General features: G+C 39.0%; 3 protein-coding genes across 4 annotated transcripts; 1 reads left to right on the forward strand and 2 right to left on the reverse strand.

The window, feature by feature from the left end:
• Positions 1–705: 705 nt before the first annotated feature.
• On the reverse strand, positions 706–10,690 carry LOC124162746. Its single transcript, XM_046539380.1, has 3 exons — positions 10,449–10,690; positions 7,415–7,703; positions 706–1,299 (listed from the first exon to the last, which is right to left on the reverse strand). Exons 2-3 carry the CDS (start codon positions 7,685–7,687, stop codon positions 835–837), a joined length of 738 nt encoding a protein of 245 aa, XP_046395336.1. The 5' UTR covers positions 7,688–7,703; positions 10,449–10,690; the 3' UTR covers positions 706–834.
• A 3,623-nt stretch (positions 10,691–14,313) lies between these two features.
• LOC124162411 (putative nuclease HARBI1) lies at positions 14,314–16,092 on the forward strand. The gene is made up of 3 exons (XM_046538940.1): positions 14,314–14,914; positions 15,015–15,306; positions 15,683–16,092. The coding sequence occupies exons 1-3, from the start codon at positions 14,724–14,726 to the stop codon at positions 15,701–15,703; spliced, it is 504 nt and encodes a 167-aa protein (XP_046394896.1). The 5' UTR covers positions 14,314–14,723; the 3' UTR covers positions 15,704–16,092.
• A 1,444-nt stretch (positions 16,093–17,536) lies between these two features.
• LOC124162201 lies at positions 17,537–20,216 on the reverse strand. Of its 2 annotated transcripts, XM_046538643.1 has the most exons (3): positions 19,733–20,216; positions 19,047–19,375; positions 17,537–17,882 (listed from the first exon to the last, which is right to left on the reverse strand). In XM_046538643.1, exons 1-3 carry the CDS (start codon positions 19,929–19,931, stop codon positions 17,862–17,864), a joined length of 549 nt encoding a protein of 182 aa, XP_046394599.1. In that variant the 5' UTR covers positions 19,932–20,216; the 3' UTR covers positions 17,537–17,861. The 2 variants fall into 2 exon arrangements, with proteins under 2 accessions (XP_046394599.1, XP_046394597.1); XM_046538641.1 differs by having other exon boundaries at positions 17,538–19,375.
• Between the last annotated feature and the right edge of the window lie 679 nt (positions 20,217–20,895).

The raw sequence follows: 20,895 nt of genomic DNA on the forward strand, positions 1-20,895 counted from the left end.
TTATTTCGCTCCGGCTCTCTCCGCCTCCCCTAGCAACAAAGAAAACTGACAGTGCTCGTGCTCCCAGGAAAAATATACCCGCTGAGCATCAAACTGAATCGAATTTAGGGTGGATCCATTAATTACGTGAGGCGTTTGGAGGGGGGAGGGGATCAAGCCGATTCTCACCCCACCTCACGTGAGGGGAGGAGAAGGTCCTGGCAAGTATCATGTAATTCTTTTTTCCGAAAGAATCAGGGTATAATATGACTCTAGATTAGGATCTTAGCAATCTTAAATACTAGTCTTAACTAATCTTAAATGAAAATAATTTTTAAAATGTTTTAATTAATAAATCAAACGTAATGAAACTTAGATTTACGTATTTACTCTGAAAATACGCTTTTTGAACAATCTGACGAGAGATTATCGGGAGTGGGTCGAGCCAAATATCACGATATCTCACCAAGGGGATTGGGGATGGTCCATAAATCGCCAAAATCACCTCACGTAATCAATGAACGCCCCCTTATGGTCTGGCAACTATTAAGGCCGTTTTACACGGTACTCGGAATCGCGCAATCTGACGTACGTGCGAAGGCGCAATCAAAATTGCGTCGTGTAAAGCGGTGAATTGCTAGAACACATGCGAGAATGCGTGGATGCGAGAATGCGTGGATGCGAGACGGCAAAATAGCCCCTGTTCTAATTTCGTTCATGCATTCGCGCAATTCCACGCCATTTTAGAAATTAATGCAGCTCTAACCTGCGCAATTCCGTGCCACGTGTAAAACGGCCTTTACCCTTCCTCCACCATGATAGCAATCATCCGACTTCTTCCGCCGTGCCTCTCCTTTACGACGCTGGCTTCGGGAGTAGCCCGCCGATGACCTTGCACGAAGGATGCGGGGGATTGAGCTCCTTGAAGACGGGCACCCCGTTCTCCAGGTAACTGTCGTACGGGATCTCCTTGACGACATGCATCCCTTGTCGCAGGATGATCGCCTGCGAGTAGATGCTGGTGTAGATGCCCATTGTGGCTCCGATGCCCACCTCCGCGGCCATCCTGTGTCTCGCCCGGATCAAGGCCTGCCCGATCCCCTTGCCCCTGTATTGCGGCGACACGGACAGCCCCATGGGCTCCAGAACGTGGTCCACCACCACTTTGGAAGAGCCCGAGTCGTAGGTGAAGACATCCAGACCCTCGTGGCAGTATTCCAGGAAGGACATGAGCCTGTTCATCGACGTCAGGGTCGAGTCGACTTTCTCGTGTTTGTGGGGCGCTGCCCTGGAAACCACCCTGAGGATCGTCACGCCAGCCTGTGAGAACGAGGAAGGAGAATTGTTTCTTTCTTTGTAGCATATAGTATAAAGGGTCTTAAAGAAATGGCATGAAGCAGTTATTCGTATTTTTGACCCTGTTCCACCAATTTTAAAAATCTGAAAAAATTAGGATTATATTTTAAGATAGGGGTAACAACATATTTTTTTTCGGCGTGTCTATTGTTTCCTAAAATTTTTAATTTAATTTTGAAAATTTCAAACTTATGTAAAAGTTAAGCTTTCGGTTCAAAAATTTTGAAAAAAATCAGAATGGTAGACCATAATTGTATACACAACTTAAAATCAAGAAAACGATTTTACAAAAATAAAAACTGGAGATATGGTTAAAAAAAAACTAAAAATCGTGTTTCAATTTTTTCTGGGGTTATTTTCGATTGTTGAGGCCTGAAACTTTGGGTAAACACATAATTTTGGATGAATTTAAGTGTATATTTTTTATTTCTCAAAATATCGGGGGCACTTTTCACCATCTTAATCTGCTAGACCATTTATTTAAATAAATTATTACGAACGCCAGCGGGGAACATGCACATTTTTTCAAAACTACTACAATGAGTATCTCCCTACTTCAAATGCTCTCGTCGAAAATTTCGCGGATGAATTATGTTTTTTAACTGAGCTATGAGTCTTTAAAAATAATTCTTCATCGGCTGCTTGAAAACACCACGTCATCGGAGACGCCCCCGCTTGACGTCACGGCCCGGTATTCACTGCTGGTAGAGAGAGGAAGATTCTAAGAGCTGAAATGCAAATTTGGCGAAAATAATTACTGTTATAACGTCAGAGAGGAGGTCAGGAGAGGGTTACCCAAAGTTTCAGGCCTCAACAATCGAAAATAACCCCAGAAAAAATTGTATGTTGGGTTGCAAAGGAGTAATTGAAACAAAGAAAGGGGATTGTTTGGGGAGATAAGGAAAGATTTACATGAAAATAAGTTGATTGCATTGAATAACAGACATTAATTGGTTTTGAAGAAGGAATATTGTGATGTACGTTACAGCATATCATTTGTCTAATGCGATAATTGTATTAGTATTCATCAAAGCAGCATGGATCTTTAAGAGAAAAACGTGCAAAAGCCGTTTATTACGTGTATAGTGCTCAAGTTACTCGATTACCTTTGAATAGACAAGTAGTAGTAGGATGAATAAATTTCGTGCATGTTCTCCATTGTGTCACACATGCACATGGACACCCCCTGACTCATTATTCGCACCGAGTTTCAAATCAAGGAGAGAAATATCACCTGAAATATCATGTAGTTGAAAAATTATGTCGCATAACCTTTCTGGAGAATTGTGCGAAAAAAATTGTTATTAATAATTCAAACTTCGTCAGCTATTTGATCGCAGATCCGAGTAGTAATTCTATGCAGTAGTGAGGGCTCTCCCTATTCGCTCGAAACTTCCTCAGGGTGGTGTAAGGGACCAAAAGGTGATCCGGCAATTGAAGTCCCATAACCATGGTCATTTGGTAATTAGGTACCAGGTCCAACATTCCATTGAGGGAGCTATAATCAAGAAACAATACCTCAGGATGGTCTCCGAAGACTATCTTGTCTGTCCAGGGTTATGCCATAATGAGTAACTGTTCACAGACATCCACACATGCCACTGACAACTCCTCCACCCCAAGGTATTCCATAATCCATTTTGTGGCTTGATTAACCACTAGGTGATGTGGGGCACTTAGAAGTATTGTCATGGTTGGTTCTGCATATATCTGGCAAGGTATAATGGATAGTAACATAGAGTGAATTTCTGTCATCACGTCCATCAATGCATTGCCCACAGTATGTGGCAGTTGACAAACAATAATGCGACACCTCTTGATAACTCCTTCTACTTCTATCGATGACCATTGCTTGTCATCAGATAAGATGTACCCTAGCCTCTGGAGGACCAATCTAAACTGCCTCTTCGAAACTACCTCATCTTCGATGGTTGTTAAAAGAGCAACCAGTTGGAGAGGAACACCAGCTACTGCGTGACGAATCTGCTGTGATGAAGTCTGTAGGGTTTTCCACACATTCAGCTTCAGGATTAGCCACAGTGGTAACAGTTCTGCTTTCAAGCTTTCCAATACTGTTTTTGAGATGGAGGTGTCTGATTCCAATGCCATGGAAACTGGTTTGACATACCTAAACGCCTTCCCGGAAAATTCCATCAATGTGGATAAAAGTGTCTTCAGGAAGGATAATAGAACTCCTGTTAGATTGGATGTTGACTTAGGGTCTTGATCGGATACATAATTAAAGAATTTCCGACACCAAGGTATTTTGCTTTCCCATTGCACCAAACCCACTGCAGTTTCCAGGACCTCTTGCTCGGAGAATCGAATGCATAAATGGTCATGAAGTCGTGCTGTTAGTAAGCGAGACAGTGGATCCGTCACTTGATGCTGAGGTAGTGGGTCGAAACATACCATATATAATTTATGTAAGCGTATTAACTTTCTATTAAAAAATCGGATAAGTGATACACAACACGGCTTTATAGCTAATAGGTCAGTAACGACCAACCTAGCTATCTTAACTGATTATGTTATGAATTCCATGGATAGCGGTTCTCAGGTGGATGCAGTCTACCTAGACTTTAAAAAAGCCTTTGATACTATACAACATAACATATTGCTAAGCAAACTGAAAAGTATTGGCATTGCAGGCTCTTTGTTAACTCTTTTGAGTTCATTTCTAAATGAAAGAAAACAATACGTAGTGTATCGAAACGTGGTGTCTGACAAATACTCTGTTGTGTCTGGTGTGCCTCAAGGCTCGAACCTGGGTCCACTTCTGTTTTTGATATTTGTTAATGACTTGCGACAATGTATCCATCATTCAAGATGTCTAATGTTTGCAGATGATGTTAAAATATATAGAAAGGTGAACAACTTACAACATTGTCTCCAGATACAGTCAGATTTAAACAGTCTGGTCACCTGGTCTCATGAAAATGGTTTATTTTTTAATGTTGATAAGTGTTTTGTTTTATCTTTTTCACGGAGAAAAAATGTAATCAAATGCAATTACCATATGGAAGAATCAAAATTGAATAGGACTAATGAATGGAAGGATCTAGGGGTCACCTTTGATAGCAAAATGTATTTCACCACACATATATTGAATATTAGCATAACTGTATGTAAACTTTTGGGCTTTATACACCGTATGTCAAAATATTTTGACTCTGAGATGGTACTTAAGACATTGTATTACTCTTATGTAAGAAGTAAGTTGGAATATGGGTCAGTTATTTGGAATCCCTATTTAAAGAAACATATTGTACTGCTAGAGCAAGTTCAAAAGAGATTTTTAAGATTTCTATATTTTGTATTATATCATGTGTATCCGCTTTTCGAGAATTATGTTTGTTATAGTGATTTGTTAAGAGTGTTTGGTCTCCATACCCTGCAAAATAGAAGAACCATAAACGACCTGCTATTTCTGCATGATGTCATTAATAAGGGCCTATGTTATGAATTGCTTAAGGAAATAAAAATAATAGTACCAAATGTTAATAGCCGGTTCAAAAGAACATTTTACATATCTAAGGTTAAAACAAATTATTGTTCCAATACGCCAATACGAAGGATCTGTGTACTATATAACAAAAACTTCAATGATTTAGACCTGTATCAAAAGAAAAACTGCTTTTTAAAAGATGTTAAGAATATGTTTCGCGACTGTGATAGTATTTAGTTAATATTTTTACCATTTGTTATCATGATTGTTACTTTTTTGTGGCTGTGACCAATTTATTTTCTATTTTTTGTAGTTATAATCATGTATTGTTCGCCCTATAATTATGTACATGTTGGGCGAACATTAAACATAATAAATAAATAAAAAATAAATAAATAAATAATTCACGAGAATAGAAGTTCGATGTTCTAGGTTTGATATAGTATCCCTTCTGGTACACTTTAGTTATGTTGTCCAAGGCACCCCCATTCAGGTTTAGGAGATCATCAGAGAACACCTTTATGATCACCCCCAGTGGTCTATAAGATTGGATGAAGCCTGTCAAGTATTCTAAGGATTGTGGTCTCTTCCTCACGTTATATTCCATATCCCATGTCAGCATCTCATAAGGGCCACTATTTTTGTCCTTGGCCATCACGATTTCCTTCCATGTTTGCAGCTCACCAAGATCATTCCATTTCTCACCTGGCGTATTGAGTCCTCTTAATCTTGTATGCACCGCACAAGAACACACACATTCAGCGGGAACCGACAATCCTGTTAGGCATGTCGGTTGATCCTCCGGCACCACAATGGAGAAGTAATCAATGGTGCATGATGGAGCCAAGTGGAGCAGCAACGATGAAAAGCCCCCTGGATCCTCTGCCAAACAAATAGCAGTTTTAATATTGTCTAGATGGATATCTCCAAAAGTCAGAATATCCATCAATTTGCTCCTGGATGATGATGAAACAGCATTGAACCTGCTGATCCTATGGTAGAAATTGTTTGGACAGCTGTGGACATGTGGTGACTGAAGGTACCTGACCGAGTGAGCAATAGTGTCACTGGTTGGCCCTGGGTCTCTTCTCTCAGACACTAGCCAGGGAGAGCCAGCAGGAGGGGGCCGCACCATGGGCTGGATGGACATGCTACAGCCGGACGGCGGTGGATTGGCAAGTCCGGTAATGGCCTCCAGTTTGTTTCTGCCCCATGTCAGAGCATCAGTTACATCATTCACCACAATGATATTAATCCGGGAATCAGGAGCAAGAGAATAGTCACGTATGTCCTTCATTGTTGATTCAGCAGTCATATTGTGCTTAGCAGCTGCTTTTGGGTCCCACCTCCTAACCATAATTGCGGCTTTAAAGAACTTCATGTGCGATGATTTACTGACACATAACAGAGGAATCTTGGAGCCTCTCCGAGCCATTAGGGTGAGTTGATGGGATACTGCTGATAGCACTACTTTTAGGGTATGAGTAGAGAATCCAGCTGAGGGACCTCCCCATGGGACTCGGGATATAGCTGCCAGTTTTGGAATAAGTGCGGCTGTTATGAATGCTTCAATCATAGGTTGAAATCCCCTAATGTCCAATATGGTTGAATCAGTGGCGATTATTGTATTTAGTAGTTGTATAAACCGAAACCTTGTGGTTGGTCTACCGAACAGTCCATAATAATTCATTGTGATTCCTATAGATGACAATAGCAAATCCAATGGAAGTTGTCGCAGGACAGACAAATTGATATAGCCCTGCTGGCCAGGGGTGAATGGCTCATCCGCAGACCCAGAGCCATGACGAAACCTGCTCACCCAACAGGAGTTAACGCAAACGTGAGCTAGCGCAGCACTAAGGACTTCTTGCGGTTGCAGCGTGCACATTATTGATTGCTGCTGTACAGATATATGATGGTTGCCTCTGTCATGATGATGCTTTAATTATTAATAATAATTATTGACATGTCACTGATTAATTTAGGATTTTTGGATAAAGTAAAAGGCTCTGAGTTACAACCTGGGTGGATGAAAAGGTAGTTCAGCGATTTTGACTTTCGAGAAATCTTTTCATTTCAATGTTAAGGACGGACTATCTCTTTTGAAGAGATAGGTTTTGATTGTACGAAAGTCTAAACGAAAATTTATAACGAAATTACTCTGAGGTTATGCATTTAAAAGCGGGAAAGATGTCAGCGAAAAACGATTTCTGGTGAATTTGACTGACTACGTTTTCAGCAGTGGGCTATTATCGCTGAGTAAGGACAGGCAGATAGGCCAAAAGGTGCTGTTACCTTTTATCAGTGAAGGGCGCCAGATAAGGGTTTATCAAGCTCCTGCAGTCCATTGCAATGCATTTACCCGTGGAAGAACATGGATTGAGAAATATTCGGATGGATGTACGAAATTAGAGCAAGGGCCACTTCTTAGACATTAACTTGCGTAATTTTAATTTTGATGGCTAATGTGTTTACGCATCTAACCGTGCGAGTAAATGCATCGTGTAAACTCGTGGCGTGAATGGTTTATCGCTATAATGCACCTTTATATCTGTTCTGTATTTTATCAGTTTAGAACGAATGGCAAATACATAATAGATAACCTAACTTCAAATTGACAGAAGCACTTACTATTTCGTCATTGTTATCTTCGTCCACAGCATAAAGTGATATGTTGTCATCCAAAGCAGCGTTGAGAAATTTTTTTCTGTCTTCATCCGAGAACGGTGCCGTTTTCTTCAGCACTGAAGTTGTGGGCTCGTCCTTGAAGAAATTGTCGATCATGTGCTGTATGGCCTCATCCCTTCTGTTGTCCGGTATGTCTTCGATGCGGAAAGAGCTGTAGCGATGCCACACTTTCTTGGGGACCGATGCCGGACGAACAAAGGTTCCACTTTCTCCCATTCTATGAATGCAATGGCTAGAATAAAAAACAAGGGCAGAAAATTATTTCTTATATTCCAATAACATTATCTCTGATAATATCGACTGCGTGTCCTGACCTGCAGACTGATTTACTCACTCACCAACGATCACCCCAAACTACTGTAGCCCAAAATAGCTATGACATTTTTCAGAATATATTCTTTCATATTTTTCAATAAAAATATGCCAGAAAAAAAATGAGCGTGAGCAAATTCCTAAGAAAAAGATTTTAGCAAATTAAAATCTACTGGAAAATTTCCACAAGTGCAATTATTTGTATCAGTGGAAAGTTGTAGGAAACTTTTAATTTACTAATATGTTAGGATTTCACCTTATCAGTCCTCAAACAACTCTCTCTATACACAGTAAGACAGAAAAATTATCCTCTAGACTTAGTTTTTTTGGTTTGGCCGAGACTGATTTATGGTGCAGATAGTGATATCTTATCATGTAGAGTTTTGGAATAGGAAAGACCTAACAGAAGGTTTCTCGCCGATACTGTTTGGAGGAGATCAAGTTTGTTGCTGCTGACACTCTTTAATTCTCACTCACTGCCTGTGGCGTTCTGAATAAGGAACTGCTGCAAGTTACGGCAGTAGATATTTTTTTAAAGTTACGAGTAGCACGCCTTTGGTTTGGCTGTGAACTCGTTGGATTTAAATAAAACTTTTTAAAGATTCAATTATCAATAAATTGAATTAAAATTCCCTATTCTTGTCTGCAATTTTTATTCCTGTCTGTCCATCAAATGCCTATATTCAAATGGCAAAATTTTTAACAGGAACATGCTCTAACTGTTGATTGATCCACTCATAAATATCCATTTTATACAGTCTTGTTATTCCAAGTTTTTTTTTCGAGAAAAAAATTGTTGAATTTTCACTTCATATCACTTTTTTGTAGAATAGAGTATCAAATTTAAAGGAATCATGCGTACACCTCAACAAATACTGAGTAAATTAGTGCATAAACTTTTTTTGCCAATGTGTACCGGTGTGTACAAAAGGATTAGACCCCTGTCATTTTTTGTTTAATTAAAAATCCATGTGGACGCTAGACGAGGTGGCTGCTGAATTGTGTTATTAGTTTCTTGATTGAAGCTTTCGTTGCTCATTGTGATTAAAAAAGAGTGACATAAGGGTGTATGCAGCGTGTCGTAATGGAGATTGCCCCGACGTTTCGTGACCGACTTCTGGTAACTTCATAAAAAAAAAGATGTGCCAATAGATTTAACGTTTTCAGAAATTACTGGTAACAAAATTAGTTATTATATCTTAGTTAAAGAAGAGAATGTCATATTTATACTGAATTTATTTTCGAACGACGCGTTTCGTTGTTATAATAACATTTACAAGTGCTGCCAAGTTCTTTCTTAAATACGTCCCACTGCTAGAGTAAAAGTATGGTTGTGTTTGGGAGTGGGAACACTGAAGGTTGTGGGAGAACGTTTTTCCTGGATATACACAATTACTTTCACCACTTATTTTTTTATAAGAGCGCGACCTGGGTTTCAATGAATTATCATCATCATCAGGCGCTAATTATGAACAGATAGAAATTTTAAAAATTAATGAAAGTCTAGACAGTACTCTTATAAATGAATATCTCTACCCATCCTTTTCCCCTATTCTGGCGTGCGTTTTAAAATTCATCAAGTAACTAGGTAACAATAAGATAAACAAATCATAATTAGCGCCTGATGATGATAATTTATTGAAACCCGGGTTCGCTCTGTAAAAAATAAGTGGTATAAGTAATTGTGTGATATCCAGGAAAACTTATAATGGAATCCCACAAAGTTAATCAAGAGTTAGTGAATTTTGTGGGAGAGCGGTTCGTTTTTTTAAGGGTGAGTGCCACCGCTTCCTCCCCCACTCCATAGAAGACCAATCGAAGACGGATAAGGGGTCACACAAGGAGAAGAAGATCATCCGGAACAAGAACTGCATCCTGACGACCGCAACGTTGAAGATGACATTTAAGAAGCACGTGGTACCCTCACACTGAAATCTTTCTCATACTCTTCCGATGTCCTACAAAACGATCCCCTCTCCCGTACCCTTCAATATCCCCGCCTCCCGACACCCAATCTACATCCTTCCGCTTTCCCCCTCCCCTCACACATTAGGACGCATCGAAGAAAAAACTTGGCTGCACATGATTCCCTTGAAAACGTTGTTGCAACAAAGAAACAAAATTCAGTGGAAATATTGCTAAGTCTTATTTGAATAATATCAATGACTTCCTCCAAATCGTGCCGTATATATCATCAGGGATGCCGACTCACAAAAAATATTTGGGGGGCCCAAACCGGGGACCTTGCTCCGGGAAATTTTATAAGCAGCGAGTTTGAAGTTTTTTAAGCATTTTAGAATAGTCACATGATCAACATTGGAACCCTGATAACTCGAATCTCGATATCTGGACACTCCGGGGAAAATCGACAAGCCTGGCACATTTTTTCCTCACACCCATAGCACGAATTTTTGGGGGGCTCGGGCCCCCTCAGGCTCCATAGAGTCGGCGCCACTGTATATCATACAACAGAATATCTTGTTGATCGCAAGGTTAAGGTTATGGATGAAACAATAGTGGTTGGAGGTCACGGAGGGGCAGTTTCTTTAAGAAAATCCAGCTTTCAAAGAGCGGAATGATTTGGATACAGTAGTCACTCAAGATAGGAGAGCTGTATCAGAACAATATAAGGACTTTTGACGTATAATGATGATAGAAATCCTACCTTTTTCACGTTGAACGATGGATTAATTCCAGAAGACGAGACTCGGTTGTGCCTCTTCTCCGGCGAGAGTGGATATTTTCGGCTGTAACACTCCACAAGCAAGCCAGCCTCTCCTCCCTGCCTAGCACTTGAAAGCGACGGCACGAGTATGCTCTGCTAGAGGCCTAGAAATGGAGAGTGGAATCGCTTACGATGGCAGTGATTGGAGGCAGGGGGGCGTGGAGGGGGGTAAGGGCAGGGAACTCCCTCCGAAGCCGCGTCCTTATCAGCCGTGAATTGACGGCGTCCGCTCAAAGTGTTTGCATCGCGGGTTCCGCTCTTATCGGAGGAGTGTATGGGGGGATGGGGAGGAGCAGAAGAGGAGATGACGTGCCCGCCTTTGTCTGGTGGCATACGTCCGTATTACATCCGCGGACTACTCCGCAAGTTGCCTCAATAGGCGAGTGAGAGGGGGTGTTGGAACACTTCAGTGGCGCAGCGAGGGGGGGGGGATAACCCCCCCTCCCCCGAGAGCTCAGACTTTTTTTTTTAAGTTTAATCCATTTTACTTAATTGGATTAATATTACTTACAAAATAGTGTAAATATTAAGAAAACATCCCTCTGAAAGCCGCAAAAATCACCATTTTGAACCATTAATCTCGAAAATTTTTTAAAGGAGTGCCCCCGCACCTCCCGCTTACCGTGGCGGGTATTCCACACCCCCAGACACCCCAGTATTAGTTGTGCCTAAAACCCTCCTAGACTTAACTCCTGGCTGCGCCCCTGGAACACTAAGCCGTTAACGATAAAAAGCAGATGCTTTTACGAAGTTACGCCTAGCATTTATGAAAGTCCCTTATGTTTCGGGGGAAAAACGAATTCCCATACCAATCCGTTCGGTAAAATATCTCTCTTAATTTGCCAGTTTTGTTGGACCTGGAAATTTATTCTAATATGACGTTATCCTTGTCCTCCTGCAAGATATCAATTCTCAATAGGGTGGTTTCCTATCATTTTTTTATTGCCTAAATCGAAAGATTTTTATTACTCCTGGAGTACGTATTTCACGCTTTTAGATTTTTAAATGACGATATCTATTTTTCGCCATGAAACGACAAGTGAAAATTTTCAAGCGCGCGAAAACGCGACGGCTAAGTAGGAATGATGGGAAAAGTCCGTGTGACGTCATTCTGGTTCCCGCTGCCGCCCTGTGAGGTGACCTTGAGGCGAGGCTTGAGCGCCTATACGACGCAGGCTGCTATAAGGTAGCAGAGTATCCAGCTAGCAGGTAGCGCTTGGCTTAAATATGTATTATTGCTACGTTATCAAACGAAGAAAACTTTCCGACCTTAGACAATTTTAATAAGTGATTATTGAGAGATGTTTCCCTGTGCTCTGTGCCTCATGCATGCATCAGACGATGTAAAACTCCTATCCTCTCGTGTAGAAACTGTTAGCACACGCAGGAAAAACCTTTTATTTATAAGAGGTTATAACGTACACATCCACTGCGAACAAGAGAAACAGTTACATCAACATAAACAATACCTTGGCAACGCCTATTCGAATTCCACCCAGGCGCTGCTTATTTTGTTAATAACGTATTCTAACACCTCCCCTCGGGATTGACAAAATAATAATTTGAAATATAAATCTCTTAGCACTCCTTAAGATTTAACATCGTACAAAATTCTTTTGTCTTAGTTCCTGACAGTGGCTTTGTCAACATATCAGCGACATTATCATTTGATCTGACATACTGGAATGAAACCTCCCCTGTTTTTACCATCTCCCTGATATAGTGATACTTGATACGTATGTGTTTGCTTCTGTCTTTGATTGGGTTTCCAGATGCTATACACATAGCCCCTTGATTGTCAAATTGGATAACACATGGAGTATCAATAAATTTACTTTGTCCAATTTCCTGCAAAAACTCTCTCAACCACACAAGTTCAGTCACAGATTCATATATAGCCAAATACTCAGAAAAAGTGGATGAAGTAGAAACACAACTTTGCTTTTTAGATCGCCATATGATGGGTCCTCCACCTAATGTGATTACATACCCTGTATATGACTTACTGTCATACTCATCATTACCAAAATCAGCATCACTGTAGACCTGAATGGTCTTACCTGCCTTACAAAAATGCAAAGAATAATTCTTGGTCTGCTTTAAATACCTGAGGACATGCTTCACATTTACCCAGTCATCCTGGATTGGAGCCTCACAAAATTGGCTTAACTTAGACACTGCACAGCTTATGTCTGGCCTTGTACTGGTGGATATGTATAACAAACACCCAACAGCCTTACGATACAGAGTTTTGTCAAACTTATTCTTATCTGTAACCTCCTCCCTAGGATTTTTCATGCTAATCAATGGCATACTCACACCTCTACATTCAGACATGCCAAATTCATTAAGAACAGTTTCCACATATTTTTCTTGACTCACAATTAGTTCTCGATTACTGGGTCTGATAAAATGTAAGGATAACATATTCGATAGCTCACCAAGGTCCTTCACTTCCACAAATTCCTTTAAGTTTATCTTAAACCTCATGACCTTTTCTTTCTCACCAATGACTAAAAAGTCATCCACATATACTCCCAAAATAATATCCCTCCCCACATACACACAAGGATCACTTTTACATTGATTGAAACCCAAGGTATTCAGGCATTCATTTAGGTAGTTATTCCAATTCCGCCCCGATTGCCTCAATCCATAAACACTCTTTAGTAACTTGTAAACATATCTGGAACGATTTTTACCCATTACCTTTGTGCAGGGAGCTTGCTCCATGTACACAGTCATTTCAAGTGGACTATTTAAATATGCTCCAACAACATCTAACTGTTCCATTTCCCATTCATTTTCCACGGCTACAGCAAGTAGGGCCGTATTTTAAGACGTTCCTAGAGGAACATCTCTTCCTGTATGACGCGTTACTAGGGGGAAATCAACCTCCAAGCGTTTTTTAAACGTACCTCCTTCTTTGTGGGATCAACTCCATCTACAAGCATACCGATTTTCTCTCTACTATTTTGAGCATGGATTATACCACCCTACTAAATTGTAGGAACTGTTTCAAGGCCTGATATGGCGGAATGCGTCGTTATCCTCCGGACTTTGGCATTTTTTTAAAGACTCATTTCGCAGTATGTGATCAAAATTTAGTTAAATTTACGCTTTTTTAATTTGATGATGTTTATTTATTCCATCGTATATGCCTGTTATAAGGACACGTATAAAAAGGATGAAAGAAGTTAAGTCCGTATTATAGTATTTTAATAATAATTTAATAATATTAATGTGGTAAATAGCAATGAGTAAACAACTTACAACAATTGCATGAAAATGGACGCTGAATTTGCCAGGTACGCGATGGAAGAGCCGTATATTTATGTTGGAAGAATGCACCTAAGGGATAGGCAGAATCCCATTGAGTTTTATTCAGAAGCGGAATTCCTCCAGAGGTATCGCTTCTCGAAGAGAACGGTATCAGACGTTTTATTACCTTATGTGAGGAGTGAGCGTTTAAGCAACCGTGGTTTACCGATTCCGGATATTTTGAAGCTGCTAATTGCCTTGAGGTTTTACGCCACCGGGTCATTCCAGGTATGTGGTATCTTTTACGTAAGATTTATAAATGTTTTTTGTCCCGTTGACCATGAAATACATTATTAAATCTCGTTTCCAGTTAGTTTGCGGCGATCTGGCCGGAGTTGCGCAGGGGACGGTGTCAAAAGTAATTAAGGTTTGTTTTCCCGTTAGTTTGGTATTTTTATGAACGTAAACTTTCCATTTGTAGGGGAAAACTTATTAAGTATTTTATGAAAAATATTTCGTAATCGTTACAGAGCTTCAGTAATGACCTGGTGGCATTATTACCTCGATACATGAAGTTGCCAAGTTCAGATGAAGATACTGCTAGATGTAAGAGAACGTTTTATGAGAAAGGTCAATTTCCTGGAGTTGTGGGTTGTATTGACTGCACCCATGTTCCCATTGTGAGTCCGGGGGGAGAGTTAGGCGAATTGTACAGAAACCGTAAGGGATGGTTTTCGCTAAATGTGCAGGTATGTATATGTGTATTTACTAATTTATCATCATTACGTTGCTGCAATATGATAGATTTCTCTATGTTACACTATTTATTTTTTCAAGTTTCTTCTGCACTATTATTTAGAATCCAATGATTTAATTTTATTGTTTTCAAGTTAACAAGTGCTGTAAGTCGTACCTTATTATTTCATTTTTACTTAGGTCGTTGCCGGTTCAAATATGGAAATAATGGATATAGTTTGCAGATGGCAAGGTTCAGCTCATGATGCTAGAATTTTCCATAACAGTCGACTCAAGTTAAGACTTGAAACCAATGAGGTGAAGGGCATCCTCCTAGGAGATAGTGGGTATCCTCTATTACCATATCTATTTACTCCAGTGTTAAGACCAGTGTCTGCTTCCGAGAGGAGGTAAAAAATTAGAGTATTTGTGATTAATGTCATAATTTTGACAAATATTACAGCATCTCAATACCTTGAATATGGTGTTTTAAGAAAACTATCCTTTCAGGTACAACATCTCCCACATTAGGACAAGGTGCACCGTGGAGCGTACATTTGGGGTGTGGAAACGTAGATTTCCATGCCTCAGTATGAAGCTCCGCGTGAAGTTATTTACTGCACAGAAGGTCATTTTGGCTTGTGCAGTTCTTCACAATGTGGCTATGCAGAATCATGATCCTATGCCTGATCGTATGCCAGCTATGCCCAGGTTGGAAGTCCCTGTACAAAGACTCCAACCTGTTCACGGTCGCCCAAATGCCATCCGGGCGGCATTCATAGAGAGGCATTTTGGTGATGAGGTAATTATATTTGAAAAAATTAATATGATATGGAAATAAACAGTTCCACTAGTATTTGTAGGTATTTGGCTTAGTTTATGTAACGAAGGAAATAATATTCAAAACTGGGAATGTGTATAAAATTGGTTATAAAGATTTTAATTTTAAGTTTCAAAAATTTTATTTACTATGAAAGAGATAGAATAAGATTCCATTTGATTTTTTATTATATTCAGAGTTCTGAATTCTTGTAAATACACCAATTTAATCTTCACATTTAACAGCAATGTTCCATTTACTTAGATTATTAAATATGTGGAGCCCTTAAAATTGTAATTGTAAGGTATGCATGATGTGCACCAATGAAGTCATACAATGTCATTTTCCTTTTAAATAGGTCAATGTTCTTGGACATTAGAGCGTGGCATAGGATATGATTCTGCATAAACACAATTGGAAGAACTTCATGACCCATGAATTCTTGTGGCATGTAAATAACTTCATGTGGTGTGGCACCTTGTCCAAGGAAGCAGACCAAAGGTATAGAGGATACTAACTAACTCCGAGGATGTCATTTGTCTCATTGGGGTTCGTAAGTCATTTACTTTTGAAAATTTGGCATCATGAGCTTTAATCTGCCATTTGTAAATATATTCATTATTTCTGTTATTTGTTAAAACATCTATGAACAATTCGCCTACTGAGGAGCATGGTTGCAGTACAATCCACATCTCCAGGACTGCTTGCATTGTGCAGTATCTTATGCTGAACTTGACAACTTCATCTCAAGGCCATTTTTGGTTTGAAAATATCCGGATGAGGCAAACTGCGGTTGCTGAGGAATTCTGCTTCTGAATAAATGGGATTCTACCTATCCCTTTAATGTATTCTTCCAACACAAATGTAAGGCTCTTCCATAACGTACCTTCATTGTATTCTTGAATTGAAATGGATGTTTATGTTATTAATAAAATTGTTATTCTGATATAAAACTATGTAGGTTGTTCCTTCATTTCCCTCTCTGCTTAAGAATACCCTCTAACTTTGCAATGGATAAATACAGATAGGAAAATACAGTGAATGACAACAGCTAGAATTATCTCTTTTCATGGATATAATCCTGATTTCAGACCTTTATCTGTTTGACAATTATTTTTTTATCATAATTTATTATACTGAAATTGATCTCACAGGCAAAACCAAGGACCATGTTATGCCCTTTAACATTTTCCATTTCATATATGCAAGGAAATACATTCAATGGAATGGAAAAATAGTCATGAATTACACAAGTGATCAGATTAATTATGAAAAAAATGGTATTGACAATTTAATTTCAGGAAGTTAATTAAATCCAATAGTTATGTCTTAAATTTAGCATCATTTAAAACAACCTTAGCAAAATTACTTTTCGTTAAAAATTGGAATGGTTGTCAGTCCCATTATGAATGTCTGATGTGTGACTGATCGAAGGGAAGATCTACAGAGAAAGGTGATGGAAGGTTTTCCAACTTTCCATAATTACATATTCTATGTAGGCAAACATGTTTTATAACATGGAGCAGGTAATCAATAATGTATATCAGGAACTGATGTCAGCAATAGAGCACTAGAACATTGGAGAATAGTCATGAGTTACATCAACCTTCATACTGAAACTACGTTGAATATTAAATGAAGTCTTTAAAAACTTTGATTCTACAACGATAGCAATGCCTTGATTAAGGATTGAAATTACTTAAAGTGGAGTTGTGTAAACATAGTATTTCATTAGTATTAAATGATGTTCATTCACGGATGGTATTATCAGACATAGTTTACGATTTCATGTGAAAGCAACTATATACTAGGGCAGCAATGGATAATCACTTGGCAGTAATGACTGAAATGACAACATAGATATTACTCACTTAATTTGCTATGCAAACTTTTTCCCAAACAATAGTTTGTGTTACCTTCAGTACCATGTTAAAATTATCCAAAAGAAATTGCTTCATATTGAACTGCATACTACACCTTTGATGTTGACCACTCATGGTATAAAAGGAATGCATAAAATTATGAATAATTTTTACATTACACCTTGCCCTTACCCATGCCTCCAAATTACCTGAACAGATAGAAAAAAGAGCAATTAAAGGAATGGGAAATGCAGTTAAATAACATTAGCCATGTTCAATTGAATTGTTTTATTGCAAGATAATTTATAATAATAAATTACAAAGGAAGGACGAAGTTGTTTGTTGACACACAAAAGATATTTCTGAGAGCAAGAAGACGATGCAAAATCTCATGCAAAGAAGGCAAAATTGCTGGTTGGGTGTGCAGAATTACATGAGGAAGAGTTGGGATATGGCTAATGAAAGGCAGGAGTCAAGCAGGATGGGAAATAGCCGTGCAGGTGCAGAGGATCTCTTTCCAGTTACAAAAAGGGCACCATTACCAGAGGAAATGGTCCATGAGAAGGTATGGAAGCAGGCGGGAGACATGGCATCTTTAATGAGACAGAGGTATCCAGCAGTCCAGGAGAGAGAAGCAGGAGGAGGAGCAAACCAATGCCAAGGTGGAGGAGGAATTCATAGAGGCGTATCTGAAAGCTTACAAAGAAATTGGCATATAAGCATATGATACATATAAACTCCAAAAAACAATACAGACATAATTAGGCCCCTCAAATCATGCATTAGACCTTCGCATCAAAATGAAAATGCAAGGTCATTCACATGCTTTTAATTATTTATAATTATTAATTTAAGGTAGCATTTCATGGATTAAATGTAGGCATACTGGGTTAAATAACAGCAAGACTTCATATACTAAACAGTTAGCTAGTGCTAGCATTTGAAAGTTTGAGATCCCATCACTAATTTGCCAACTCTGCAGACGTTCACACTGAAACGACCATGAAACTTAAAATACATGAATTTTGTTATCATTATTCTTAAAATTTGCTAATTTTAATGAATGTATTAGCCTGAACAACCTTTAGAATAGAAACATAGGCAAATAACTTAAAGATAACTTCAAGATAAGGGAGAATTTTAACATGAAATGCATTGGCAACACCATTCACTAGGTAAAAGAACAAACATTTTAGGGATAATGAATAACTAAGCACTCTAGTAAGAAATAACTTTTCCTTTTCCAGTAGTTGAATGATATTGAAGAAAAAAGAACTGTCAGTCCACAACAAAAACCTTTTTAGAGAAAATATAGAAATAAAAAAATGAAAGAAAGGATGTGACCTTGACATGCATTTTGTAAGAACCAATGAGAATGTACCTTTAGCTTCATTGTCAATTCCTGTGAATACTTACTTCAGTGAACTTTTAAATAATACCAAAATAGAGGAAGTACTCCATGCCTTAATGAATTTAATATTTTAATGTGGGATGATATAACAAGTTCAATAACAGGCAAAGGGAATGAGTGGAAACAGAAATGTGTTCATGAAGAACTGGATGCATAGCATTCCCTCCGACAACCGTCCATCACTGGTAAAGATATTACTTCATGCTGTAAACGTTACATTATTCATTATTGCAGGCATATCATCAAACAAACAAACAAAAAGATAAGGAAGAACGGATAGTCCTAAGAGGTGAAGGGAATGCTTTTCTTATTGAAAATTAGTTTGAAACATTTTGAACTCACGATATGAATGATTATTACCTCATTAGCTCATTTCAGATTCTACTCATGTATTCGGCTGTTACTAAACTAGTTTTATCATCAGAATAGTAATACATCATAACAAGTACCACACGCTTCAACTTCGCCTCCTCAGTTTGAAGCTGTATTTTTTGGATACGCCTCTTAAATTCCTCCTCCATCTGGATGATGTTTCCAGCAGCCTTGGCATTGGCTAGCTCCTGCTCCTTGATTGCACATGCAATCTCTGCTTCTCTCTTCCGGATCCGCTGGATGGCATCCTCCTTTTCATTATATGATGCCATGTGCTCCAGCCTAGCTTCCATCTCCTTCTCAATGGCCGCTTCCCTGGTAAATCGTGCCCTTTTTGAACTGGAAGAGGTCCCTGCACCTTGGATCCTCGGAGTGTATGCTTCCTCTATAGGTCTTCCTTCCAAATCTGAGGAAATATCAGAAAGTGCACCGTTGATAAATGAAAAATATCCGATAACTTTCCTGGAAATGGTATCAAGAAACTCAACTAAAGTCATTAAGATTAGATTTCATATGCAATTACAATTTTCAAATGTAGCACAAAAATAGCAACATAATACACAACGGCTAATATGATGCAAGTCAATTTCTCTTTGACGAAGTTGCATTCTCTTGTACATAATCATGACACTGTACAACATTAATAACTATTGACTGACAGATGTCATATAATACTCTTTTCATTCATAATAATCTCAGTATGACACTATGGAATTCCCTTCACTAATGATATGTAAATAACCACTATTTTTAATAAACTTACCTGATATTTCAGAAATATTGTGAGGAAGCAAACACTCCGGGGACCCATCCCTACCCACCGGAGAAACGCTAGGGACCGCGAACGCATCACAGTCCCCAGCATTCGGCGGTGAATAGGAGACTGACGGCACGGCTATTTCCATTTCGGGAGGGAAATCCTCCCTGCTGGTGGACGGCATTGGCCCGCCACCAGTCTTCATCCTCTCCTGCCTTTCATTAGCCAGCTCTTACCGCTTTCTCATCTTGAGATTATCCCAACTCTTCCTCAATTGCTTGGCGGTGCGCTGTGAGGTATAAAAGTTATCCATCACATTGAGGATTACGACATAAAATAAATCGCTGGACTTGTAAACAAGCAAAAAATGAATATCCATCACTACAGCCACAATTGATAATGCTTGATTGATTGATTGACAAATTCCCAAATTTACTTACTTTGCCCAGAAATAACAATGACAGCTACTCCGCCACCATTGCGGAGTCGTTGCAATTGTTACCGCGCTACCCCGCCCATGCCACGCCGAAACCAAAAGCTTCACAACAATAATTCCATTAACATTCCATAAACTTGGACTTGTTGTTGTGAAGCTTTTAATTTCGGCGCAGGAAAATAAGAGTTACTTGTATTGCATGGCGCAAATCACGTCTCATCTTGTATTGGAATCAAGAGAAATACGTTTCATGGAAAATGTCTGGCCACGACATAATCACGAAGGTTTTTTTTTGCAAATTCCCGCCAAAATGCACTTTGTGAGGATTTCCGCAAAGAATTAAAAAAAAACTTGCCGACTGATTTTAAACCCCAAAATCAATGAATGATTGCCAGAAACTTAAAATACGTACATGTTACCAACAGAGTTACACGAGTTATGTTAGATTTTTGTTGAAAGTGAGCAATCTGCCTCGCGAACCGCGGAGCATAGATAGTCGCACTCGCAGAATGCCCCTTCGTGAAAATGTCTCCGAATTTCTCGATAGTTTTAAAATAATGACTAAGTTAAATAGTTAACGATCAATCCGTAACCCTTTCCCATAATAAACCGTTCATTGAAACAAATATCTTTTCAACAATTAGACAACGCATTTATCACCATCATACTTCCAAACTTACTTACCTTCCGGACAAACTCATTCGAATTAAATTCGTCCTGCACATCCAACCAA

This window comes from Ischnura elegans, chromosome 7, assembly GCF_921293095.1.
Source record: "Ischnura elegans chromosome 7, ioIscEleg1.1, whole genome shotgun sequence".
In the NCBI taxonomy this organism is placed as follows: Eukaryota; Metazoa; Arthropoda; class Insecta; order Odonata; family Coenagrionidae; genus Ischnura; species Ischnura elegans.

Coding starts and splice junctions, on each gene's coding strand:
- LOC124162746 (XM_046539380.1), bottom strand. CDS start 7,687: ATGGGAGAAAGTGGAACCTTTGTTCGTCCGGCATCGGTCCCCAAGAAA. Junction 1,300..7,414: donor AAGATAACAATGACGAAATA/GTAAGTGCTTCT, acceptor TCGTTCTCACAG/GCTGGCGTGACGATCCTCAG.
- LOC124162411 (XM_046538940.1), top strand. CDS start 14,724: ATGGAAATAATGGATATAGTTTGCAGATGGCAAGGTTCAGCTCATGAT. Junction 14,915..15,014: donor GTGTCTGCTTCCGAGAGGAG/GTAAAAAATTAG, acceptor CTATCCTTTCAG/GTACAACATCTCCCACATTA. Junction 15,307..15,682: donor AGAGGCATTTTGGTGATGAG/GTAATTATATTT, acceptor CCTTTTAAATAG/GTCAATGTTCTTGGACATTA.
- LOC124162201 (XM_046538641.1), bottom strand. CDS start 19,931: ATGAAGACTGGTGGCGGGCCAATGCCGTCCACCAGCAGGGAGGATTTC. Junction 19,376..19,732: donor CAATATTTCTGAAATATCAG/GTAAGTTTATTA, acceptor ATATTTCCTCAG/ATTTGGAAGGAAGACCTATA.